The sequence below is a fragment of the Notothenia rossii genome (assembly GCF_949606895.1).
Source record: "Notothenia rossii genome assembly, chromosome: 5".
Lineage (NCBI taxonomy): Eukaryota > Metazoa > Chordata > Actinopteri > Perciformes > Nototheniidae > Notothenia > Notothenia rossii.
Window position 1 is genome coordinate 52,739,086 of NC_136903.1, and position 12,157 is coordinate 52,751,242.

General features: G+C 41.8%; 1 protein-coding gene across 1 annotated transcript; it reads right to left on the minus strand.

Moving 5' to 3' along the window:
• Nucleotides 1-2,665: 2,665 nt before the first annotated feature.
• Nucleotides 2,666-11,872, minus strand: cyc1 (cytochrome c-1). The gene is made up of 7 exons (XM_079681562.1): nucleotides 11,716-11,872; nucleotides 8,144-8,334; nucleotides 5,094-5,220; nucleotides 4,814-4,971; nucleotides 4,573-4,733; nucleotides 3,745-3,845; nucleotides 2,666-3,304 (listed from the first exon to the last, which is right to left on the minus strand). Exons 1-7 carry the CDS (start codon nucleotides 11,794-11,796, stop codon nucleotides 3,200-3,202), a joined length of 924 nt encoding a protein of 307 aa, XP_079537688.1. The 5' UTR covers nucleotides 11,797-11,872; the 3' UTR covers nucleotides 2,666-3,199.
• Between the last annotated feature and the right edge of the window lie 285 nt (nucleotides 11,873-12,157).

Genomic DNA, 12,157 nt, shown 5'->3' on the forward strand with positions numbered 1-12,157 from the left:
GATGACCTCTGTCTTGCTCTCGTTGAGGGTGAGGAAGTTTTGGCTCAGCCAGGATTTAATCTCTGTTAAGCAGTCCATCAACTGATGTAGTGAGTTGGCATTTTGATTGAGAGACAGATAGATCTGTACATCGTCAGCGTAAAAAAGGAAGGGGATGTTGTGTTTTGTGAGAATTGAGCCTAGGGGCAGTATGTACAGTAGAAAAAGGATTGGGCCCAGAATCAAGCCTTGGGGAACCCCATAGGTAAGAGGGGCTTTGGCAGAGGAGAAGGCAACCAACTGCACTGAGAGGCTACGGTCTGTCAGGTAGGACCTGAACCATGCAAGGGCAGAGCCTGTGATGCCTGCGGACTGTTCAAGCAACAGGATGCTATGGTCCAGAGTGTCAAAGGCAGCTGTCAGGTCCAACAGCACCAAGACAACTGGGCTGAATGAGTCGGCGGCTAGGAGCAGATCATTAAAAACTCTTAAAAGGGCTGTTTCAGTACTGTGCATGGGTTTGAAGCCAGACTGAAACTTTTCGTGGATGCCATGTGTGGTTAAAACCGACTGCAGCTGAACGTAGACTACTCGCTCCAGGGCTTTAGATAAAAAAGGTAGCTGTGAGATGGGCCTAAAATTTGCGAGAATGGAAGGGTTGAGATTTTTCTTTTTTAGTAGTGGCTTGACCATGGCATGTTTGAAGGCAGCTGGGACACATCCTGAGCTAAGAGAGGTGTTTACAAGCAAGAAAACACTTGCTCCAACTGATTCAAAAACATCTCTAAGGAAGCGAGAGGGAATGCTGTCTGAGGTGGAGTTTTGTCGGCCGCAGGTGCTTGACTACATCAGAGAGAGAAGAGAGGGATACAGGCTCAAAGTGGTCGAGGACAGCATGGCACAGAAAATGAGCAGAATCTGGGGTAGCACTAGTGTGGGCTAGCCTAAGCGCAGATACTTTCTCGATAACACATTTAAGAAATGTATCGCAGAGGGTAGTCGATGGCACAATTGGAGAAGCATCACAAGGATTAATGATCGAGTTGAGGACATTAAAAAGAACCTGAGGTTTATGGCTGTTTTTAGAGATTAACAGAGAAATGTGCTCCGTTTTGGCTGCTTTGACTGCCGTCTGGTAGTCGGAAAGGCAAGCGAAGGATTTCTAAGGAGACATGGAGTTTATCCTTTTTCTCTCTGCACGCCTGCAAGCGCGTCTAAGAGTGCGAGTACAGTCATTAAGCCACGGCTCTAAGAGAACTTTGGTGCCTCTAAGCGTAAAAGGAGCAACGGAATCCAGTATTAGTGTGCATGTCGAGTCAAACATGGAGATAAGCTCATCAGCACTAAGAGCACAGTTCACCTCTAATTTACAGATCGGAGAAGCATTAAAAACATCAGAAAACTTTGAGGCAGTCAAGGGGTTAATTGAACACAGACAACGCGCAGGGGCACGTGATTCGACTCCCGCAGAAGGGATCGAGGTTGTAAACAGAACCGGTAAATGGTCTGAGATACGCGTTGCTGCACAGATTTCATCCACAGAGATGGACAGTCCAAACGATAATACTACATCTAAGGTGTGTCCTTTATCGTGTGTTGGGCCAGCCACGGACTGAACGAGACCAAAAGAATCAAGGAGATTTAAAAAGTCCCTAACCAGAGGTTTGGACTCGCAACACACATGGACATTAAAGTCTCCGCAGATCAAAACGCGATCATATTTCAGTGTCTAATAGTAGCAGTAAGCTAACGAGAGGCTACGTTCAGCTGGTGACTCGGGAGTCGGGACAGAGAAAATGTCAGGAGTTTGGAAGTATTATAAAATTGAAAGTGAAGGTAGTGTAACAGCCAGATGCAATGTTTGCAAGGCGGAGACTTTTAAAAGGAAAGAGAAACTGCCCCAGAACAGTGAAAAGGCCAAAAAGATAACAGCCAAGATAGCTGAATTCATCGCGTTGGATGACCAGCCGTTATTTGTTACCTTTTTTGTTGAAAAATCGGTATCGGCAGATTGTCAAAATCAAATGATCGGAAGCGGAAGCAAAAAAAGGTGATCGGACATCCCTAATGGTAACGAATACATTATGAATATGTTTTACACTGTATTCCGGGTTTATGAAACTCCTATATTGGGCTTTAGGAAGCCGGACAGCAGTAACAATTATACAACTATAATTCACCATTATAAGCAGGGGTGCACACAACTTTCTCAGTGAGGTACTCAGACGAGTACCTGGAGTCAGTGTTTGGTACTCCAACTTCTGGCTCCCCTCAAAGTTCCCATGAAGCCCTCTGTATCGCGAATGTCAACGGGGGGGGGGGAACCACAGAGCGTGTGAACGTTGTGATCAGCTGTTTTAGCGCAGTGCTGCTGTACAGGCCGACGTTAACAGCAGCCCTGTCTGTGCACACGGAAACCGACTGTCATCCGGGGATCTCACCGCCTTCTGGAAAAGCTTCACAAGTACGTCGGTACGCAAATGCGCTTTGTGACACAAGTGACGGTATGCATTTCAGATTGTTGCCGCGCATGCGCACCTGCGTACCACTTATGTGCACCCCTGATTATAAGCTTTGTGAGATAGGACTTGCGGCAGGACTGTTGTGTATAACAGGGATTGTTTACTCATCGTTTTTTCATTTTTACATGACAAAAGCATAGGAACAAAAAACAGCCACACTAACGTTTCCTTTAAGATAATTTATTTTGTACAGTAAAACAGAGGTTGGGAGGTTGCACTGCATCCACTGTGGCTGTGGAGAGGACGGGGGGATGGATTTATGCACCCGGGATGTTACAAACTTTAACAGCAACCATTTCTCAGCGCTTGTGTGATTATTGAGTATCTTACAAAGATGGACAGTCAATCAACTAATAAGTTAATTGTGACAAAGTGTCTGATACGTGATGACATGACCGCGAACTGCCTCCAGTAATGACTCAATGCAGGTAAAACAAACAAGCATTGTGTGGAGGGTGCGTTCAAGGACATCACAACTCTCACAGTACATACTACCACGCCAACAACTAAAAACAGGCATTTTTCCGTGGGAATAAACATTGTATATATATATATATATATATACACACATACATACTCTTATTTCTGTGTCAGTTGTTGTTTGTCCACATGATTATCGTGATGTGAGCGTTGTGGGGTCATTGAACGCAGCCCGCTCTGGCATGTTTAGGGCCCAGGTAGGGTGCGTTTGTTTCCGATTACTTGGGAGGCCTGTAGGCGATCTTCCTGCTCTTCAGCACAGACCACCTGTGTCTTTTCATGTAGTAAAGCAGAGGGACAACGATGCCGGCGCCCATCAGCAGCTGGGGGGGGGGGAGAAAGGGAGCAGAAAGATTAATCCCACGACTATAACCACATTTACATCCTATTTGAACTTGATTTATTGAGTCTGTACGCAGTGAAAACTTTGATTAAACACATTTCTGATGAAGGTTTGGTTTGATGATAGCAAAGACAATGCTGGGGGCAAACAAATTAATATTTTTTGCATGCTTTTTTTTTTTTATTGTGTTCAATGGAAACACGTGCAATAGTTCAACTTCTTTAAGACAGCAGCGCGCGTTCCACCTGTCATGTGCCAAGAAACAACCAATAAAAGCCAAGCTGTATCCTTACTTCTGCAAATATTAGTGAACGGAAAATATGGAAAAGTTCATTTTAGGTAATTAAGTGCAGGTCTATAGTAACACCATATCCATTATGTGAGCACAGCTTCTAAAGAGTGTGTAGTTGTGTATCTTACCTTCAGCCCCATGCGTTTGCGTTGGTCGTGCGCTGGCTCTCCGGCCCACTTCAGGAACGTACACACGTCCTTAGCAACCTGACTCATGGAGGCAGGTGTTCCTATGGCAAAAAACACACATCAACCATCAGCACAAATATTTTAACTGCAGCAAAGTTCAATATACGAGCCTAGAAACGATGCATGGATATGAAGTAGTTCAATCTCCATGCATAGGCAAAAATAGTTTGAAAAATCTATTTTTCCAGACCAATAGCAATTGATGGTGATGTATGTAAAAAAAAACATCCAGGTTTTCTCTTATTCCCATCTTGCTGATTGAAACGATTCAGTGACATTAAAAGAACAGTTCATTTGAAATCAGCTTTGCAATTGTTGTTGCATTTAGTATAACAATAGATAACTTGTTTAATATAATAACTATTGCAAGTTGCCACGGCTGCAAACATTAGCATTGCTCATTTGCTGTCACCTTAAATGCAGTCATCTAAAATTCAATTATTGTTTACAAAAAAAGCAAAATAGAATCCAAGTTATATTTTAATTGTAATTCTGACTCATTTATTTGGATCCTTCATATTCTTTACTTCTACCGTTGGTATTTGTATAATAACCTTTTGTTATCTTCCTTTATTTAACTGTTTACTGATGTGCAATGCCTGCTGCAACACAATCATCTCCACATGGCATACTTTCTCAATGTTGAAATGTTGCAACTCTTTCAGTGCCATCATGTTGTGTTTCTACACAGATCACTATTTTAACTAGGATTAGTTGATTGAGCAGCCTGACCTCACAATCAACTACATGCTTTACATCTCAACTCACCATCCTCAAACTCCAGCACCTCATTGTAGATTGGGGGGGCCATGCCGATGGCCTGGCCGACGAAGTAGGGGTTGTAGTGGAGCCCCTCCCTCACCGCCACTCCTGCAGGAGGCTCACAGTATCCCGTCAGCAAGCTGAACACGTAGTCCTCTCCTCCGTGTCTGCGGGAACACTACAAGTGAACACCTGGTGCATGTGGAGATCAGGTGTGAGCGCTCTCAGACTAAAAGTTGTTAGTTACCTGGCATTGATGATGTAGCTGAGGTCGGGGGGCAGCGCTCCGTTGTTGGCGGCGCGGGCAGCCTCGGGGTTGGGGTATGGTTTTGGGAAGTAGTCCGACAGCTTTCCGGGGCGGGTGAACATCTCTCCGCTCTCATCAGGACCATCCACCACCTCAGCCTGAACACACGACACCATACATCTTAAAGTATGAAACCTAACACACCATACACCTTAGTATGAAACCTAAACCACAAAACATTTTCCACATGGTTCAACCCCTCTCTCACACACAGCCTCACCTCCTCAGCCATGGTCTTGACCTCAGCCTCTGTGTGCGACACTCCCACCAGATTTCTGAAGGCCAGGTACTCCATACTGTGGCAGGCTGAGCACACCTGCTTATAGACCTGGTAACCACGGCGCACGCTGCCGGGGGGAAGAGAATAGAGGTCATCCTCTACAAAGCACCACGGGGAGCAAAACTAGGGATGACCAAGTTAGACATTTCTCAGACAATGCCAATGTTTAGTATCCAGGGCTTCCCACACATAGACTATACTTGGGCGGGCCGCCCAGGTATATTAACAGCCGTCCAAGTATATTTCGCGACCCATTTAGTTTTTTTTTTTTAATTAACTTGTGAACAATGATCCCTCGCTCCCTTGCTCTGATCTCGCTTCCTTCTGGCCTGTTAAGTGGCCTGCCTCACACAGGGTGACTGGCTGTCCACATGATGTGGCCTGCCGACATGGCCACTCTCACACAGATCATAAATCAAAGCCCTTGATTGGTCTCTCTGTGTCGTTCAAGCTCGGGATAACCTCAGCTCAGGTGAGGTAAAGGACTCTCTGAGTATTTAGATAGTTAACTTAGTCTAAGTTCTCAGTGGGTCTCAAACGGTGTGGTCACCATTTATTTAAACACATATTTCCATTTGAGAGGGTAGTGATTGGTCTAATGGATAGTGAGGTGGGCTGAAGATCGGAAGGCTGTGAGTTCAAATCCCGCCAGGTACACCACCACTAGTGTGCCCTTGAGTAAGGCACTTAGCCCTTAGTTACTCCAGGGAGAATGTCCATGTAATCGGTCATTATAAGTCGCTTTGGATAAAATATGCATGAATACATTTTAAAAAAGTTAACTAGGTGAAAAAAGGTAAGATACACTTTTAAAACTTGTTGAGAGAAAACTAGTCTTTGCTGCTGCCTCAAAGAAGAGCAGGGGGAGAGAGACAGGAGAGGCTGATTCAGGAGCACATACATACGCACAACTATAAATGAACCAAAAATAAATTAATAAACAAGTTTCAGTGTTTTTTTCATATTGGAAATGGTATGATATTGGTTATGGCCATGATTTTATGATTATTGAAATGTACACAGTTCTGTTTAATATAGGTGTTTCTATAGATCTAGTCTCTTTATTTTCCCCTCCAAATCTTACCGGGGGGGAAAGGCCCCCGGACCCCCCTGGAGGATTTGAGGTCGACCCCCACTTAAATTTAATGGATAGGTTCCTAAATACATTTATAAATACATTTTTTTTAAAAATAGTAATCCATTTCCATGTGGTCATGTGTGGGTAGTAGATTTAAACTATAGGGCTATCATTATGGCCTGTACCTGTTCGCTCTGCCATCGCGTGAAGGGTCTGCTAACAAGCGACCAGCATAAAGGTTAATGTTAATGTTGTTGCACGTCACCTCAACCCCCCGAAGTATATTTCAGATCTGTGGGAAACACTGGTATCACAATGTGGTTGACTTACATTTGAACATTATACTTTTTAAAGTAATAAAGGAATTCTGAATCTAATGGTATTGGGTTTCCTCATTGTCAGTCATAATTTATTATAACCTGTCGTGTTTGGGATAACAAACCATATTTAATAGAATTAATTCGCCATTTATCGAATGAAATATGAAAATAATAAATATACAGAACAAGCAGACAGGGCTCAACGCTAACTTTTAAAAGTGGTTGCCAGGCTGGCAACCAGGCATCAGCTTTTGGTTGCCAAAACTGAAAAAACAGTTGCCATTTTTAGTCACCTTATATTTTAAATAATTAAGATACTATACAGTTATACATCAACTTAATAATGAAAATGTGACACAAAATAATGTTCAAATGCTTTACAATAAGTAATTAACACAATTATTTGAAACTAAAGTGGTAGGAAACTTGTCCACCCTCAATTGCTGGTATACAAAACACCAGTAGTGCAGCTGTTGTCATGTTCTTCACAGATCCCCCAAAAAGGAATTGAGCAAGTCACTAGTTCCTTGGTCATCCATTGTCTTCCTTTCAAATGTGGGTTTTCTTGACCTTTGTGCTGACCCCCACCATAGCTCCACTGGCCCTTCAGCATCGAAGTCTTGGATTGTGGTTCTGTCATTGGCCAGACTAATACATTTCTAATGTTAAATAAATGAGAACCATTCACAGTTAAGAATTAGATATTAATTATTAATGCTGTAAATTACCTTTAATACGTCTAACTATATTTACAATGTGTTACCTTTTTATAGAAGTGATTATATTTGTATGTCAATATTTTCCTATGGTAAAGTTTCGTTTTGCACTTTCATTTTGGTAGTAATAAGATCGGGACTCTTATTTTGAAGGAACTTTTACCGGAAGTGAATGGACAACATTCCTCTTTGCTTTTTGTTCAGATTCCCCTTGCACTTTATCAGTTGAATCACTTTGAACATTCGTTTGAGATGTTGACGGGTTGGCCGAACATTTTACCGCATAGTCAAACAACTTAATTTGCTTCGCTATTTTTTGTAAAACAAACACACGACGCACAGCGCACGCGAGTAAACGTGCATCACTTTCTGGCTCCGTAATCTCACCAATGCACGTGCAACTTAAGTATCAGGTTCCGACTGGTCACAACAATAATTAAATATCACTCTTAATACAACAAATAATGAACATTTATCTCTTTTGGGGTGCAAATTTTGATGTTTGCTGTCCTTATTTCTTTATGTTAAAAACTGGTTGCCAAGAAGTGGTTGATATTTTTTCTGAATGGTTGCCAATGGCAACCTCGCAACCGTTACTGTCGAGCCTTGGCAGATTAAGCAATGTAAAAGGGAATGAAAAATGCAGTGCACTCAATTTTCACACTTAAACCAGATAAAAGATTTTTCCTAAATAAAATGTCCCCAAAACATTTACGGGAACTCTGCAACAGTACTTGAATCAGTAAAACGTTAAATCGGCTGCTGTTATCTGCGAATGTCACGTCAGAACACAACAGACATTAAAACAGGGGCGCACAACAACACAAAGTGAGACAGGAGAATGTGTTTTACTGTGTGTGTGTTTGTGTATCACACCTGGCGTGGTCCAAAGAGGACAGAGGTCCAGCGTGGCTCCATGGGTAATTAGGGGGGTGGAGCTCCAGGTCGGAGGCTTTGACGGACTGATGCAGCATGAGAGCGAGCCCTGCCCCTCCGGCAGTGACCACGCCTAATGTGCTCAGGGCAACCTTCCTGCTCCGAGGCAGGCTGGCGAAGGACATGTTGGCCTGTGGACGAGAGGGATGAGCAAAGCATCAATTTGTGTACAGTAGTATTTGGTGATATGCCATGCTACCGAATGTGCCCAACTAGTTTCGCCAATAGCGTTTTCACAACAACACGTAGAAATATAAATATTTTCAGATTAAATTGATGGGAATGTTGCACTTTTCAAAAAGTGCAACATTCCCATCTGTGGGACAAATAAAGGACTTCTGATTTCAGAAATTCCTAGAAATTACTGGTTCTCGCTAGGGGTGCAACAACTAATCGACTTAATCGATAACCAAATTAGTTGCCAACAAATTCAGTCGTTGATTTGTTGGTGACGTCATCACGTGTGTCTTACGCGCCGTTAAGCTCCAATGTTATTGGTCTTTTTATCGGTACTGGAAACATTTAAAAAATATTTGTCATGTATTATTGCTACAAAAACATCATATCGCAGTCTTAGTGTCGCCAACTCGTTTCTAACATGCAAAAAGACAAACAAATGCGTCGATGATGTATTTTCGATCAGACGAGATCTCTCTCCCTCGTCTGCGTCTGGGGGCGGGGCAGTTTACACACACGCAGCTGCTACATGCAGCAACACAGAACGCGCTCCGAGGTGTGGTTAAACTTTACCCGTCTCGATGTGGACAATGCTCGTTGCCAAAAGTGCAATAAGAGTTTAGCATGTAAGGGCGGTAACACGAGCAATTTGTCTAAACATTTAGCAAAAGTGCACCACATTCAGACGGAGGAATGCACCGGGTTCGACTGTCTTTCTAGTAGCTCTGTAGCCCCATCCACGAGTAACGTTTCCACGTCAGGTGTTATGTATGCTAGCAGCAACACACGGAGTTAACACAATGATACAATCATGGGTTAATGATTAGAGGTAACAGAGTTACTCTTTATTTTGTTAAAGTATCAGCTGTTCATTCAGATTATTTAATACGATTTGTTAAAACACTGCTGTTTCTTTTGATGTGAAATATAATTTATTTAATTTAAATAAAAAGCAATGTTAATTTTGCTTTTAATAATTTAATTTAATTTTGTTTAGTTGATTCAAAAATACATATATTATTAAATTAAGTATTCATCTTTATTGTCTTCATTGTTAGTTTCCACATGCCTAAAACAACCTCAAGCTAAATCTAAAAGTTGATAAATAAGAGTGCTTGAGAAATTGTGCAAGGCATAATAGTCTGAATAGTCGATTAATCGTTTCATTAATCGATTATCAAATTAGTCGTTTGTTGCAGCCCTAGTTCTCGCAACCCAAATGTATTTGCTGTTTTTTTTCTGGTTTGAAACTAGGGTTGAACATATCATATAAACACTTCAGTTGTCTGATGCTCATTTTATTTGCTATTTTCTAAATTATAATAAAAACAAACTAATTGTTAATAGATCAGAAGCCATAATGTTGTACACTTTGATTACCTTGCTACATCAAAATCTGCCTTATACTGTGTGTATAAAATGTTCCTTAAAAAACTCAGGTTTTTAGTAGGGGAAGAAAGATTCCTGGCAAGTAGGGCTGCTACAAACATGTATATATTCTTTCTTAATAAAATGGTTTGTCTTTAAAATATACGCTTTATAAATTAAAGCCTATTTCGAAATCCTATAGCTAGTCTAAAAACCCAACAATTTCAGATTATTGTGACAGAACAAAGAAAAGCAGCAGAAACGGGTGCATTTCAACGTATTTGCTTAATAAATTATTTAAAAGATTATCCAAATAGTTGCCTATGATATTCAGTCCACCGACGAAACTTTGGTAAATATAAAGACTTCAAAAGCAATGTTCAAAATAGCAGAGCAATGTTCTCAAATTATACTATGAGTTCACCTCCAGACACAGCTTCACTGAAAGCCTGTGTGCTATAACAGTGCCCTTCGTCAGTCAGACACACACACACACACACACACACACACACACACACACACACACACACACACACACACACACACACACACACACACACACACACACACACACACACACACACACACACACACACACACACACACACACACACACACACACACACACACACACACACACACACACACACACACACACACACACACACACACACACACACACACACACACACACACACACACACACACACACACACACACACACACACACACACACACACACACACACACGGCAGTTTTTTATACATTAACTATGTAAAGATAATATTGTTTTAATGTATGCCATTCGATGAGTAGCTGCTTACCTATATGGATACAATGCCATTCTATCAACCAAGAGCTGAAATGATCATTCAATTAAATGTACATCAATTGATAGAAAAATAATCCCCAAACAGCTATTCAAGACATTTCCCGAGCCACAACGCCTTACATGTGTTGCTGCTACATAAAACAAGGCAAACATGTCAAATCTTGCCCTCGGAAATTGTGGTAGATCTGAATCCGAATAATAAACCGCTGATTAATAATTCAATAAAGTAAAATGGAATTGCAGCCCTCTAAAATAAGGAGCAGACCTAAAGTAATCACTAAAGAATAGTACACTAAGATGGCTTTTATCCAGTCATTCTTTAGAGTTATTATGAAATAATATAAACAACCTTGACCAGCTCACACACAGGGTAAACTGATCAGTTTCTGTTTGTACCCCAGGCAAGTCACAACTGATATTACTGAGTAAATGACACAAGGACATTTAACTTTCATATATTTACCTCCACTGATTAAAAATAGAAAGCTCAAACTTATCTCAGGACACTCTCACAGATGACATTTAGCCGTCCGATGAAGGGTACAGCAATACACGGCTAAAGACAGCTTTCTCACAGGAAGTCCTTTCAGTCCTTGAAATGCTAACTATTTAGCAAGCCGATTAGCTAGACTACTTTAGCCGATGATAGCTTTGACTTAAAATGAACACAACATGACTTGCGAAAGACTAAAAACGATTACAAACACTATGATAAAACACTCTGGATTGCATTAAAGTATTGATGCAGTGTTAACTACGTTTTTTGTTTTATTTTACTGAACCTGGACGTTTGCCGGGTGGTTGACACGACTTGAAGAGCTAGCTAACCGACTAGCCTGCTCCAGTAAGCGATAGCTACCAGGTTTCCTGTATAGGCTATGTGGCGTTTGTTTTCAGAGGTATTGATGCCATGTTGATATCTACGTTCAGAGAGCGAACACATATCAGACAAGCTAATACAAGAGCTGTGCCGACACCCTAAGAAATCTGTGGGAACACGAGTGACCTTGTCTCACCCCACTGACAGATCCAGGCTAACATTAGCCCGGTGTCAGGACACCCATTAATAACTGTTAAACTGTTATAATAGCACCCTGCCTTTAGAAACGGACCCCGCACTAAAGTATCGACCTACCACGGGGGTCTTGACAGATTTCGATGTGTTGAGGAGGGCTCTCCCACTCCCCGATAGCACCACGACTCGTAGCGCCGCCATCTTCTCTGCGTTGCGTTCCTCTGAGCGGAGGGAGCACTGACTAGAGCCGCGTAAAACCAAATGATCCTTCCCGTCGGAACCTCCAAAATAAAACCATCATGGGTGAAGCGCATGGTTTTCAGCTAGGTAATAATTTACAGAATAAAACCACTGAGGCCGATTGCCATCACATCAACTGTCGTAAGAATGAGAAACTATAATAATATTGTTAATAATTAACATGTAAACATACTCATTGTAACACATCTTTAGGTTTGAGAGTAGTTGTAATCGCTGACCTTTGTCCCTAAAGCATCACACTTTTTCCCCTTTTCTCCCAGTGTCAAGTCTACTCTTATTTTGAAGGTCACCTGACCGGAAC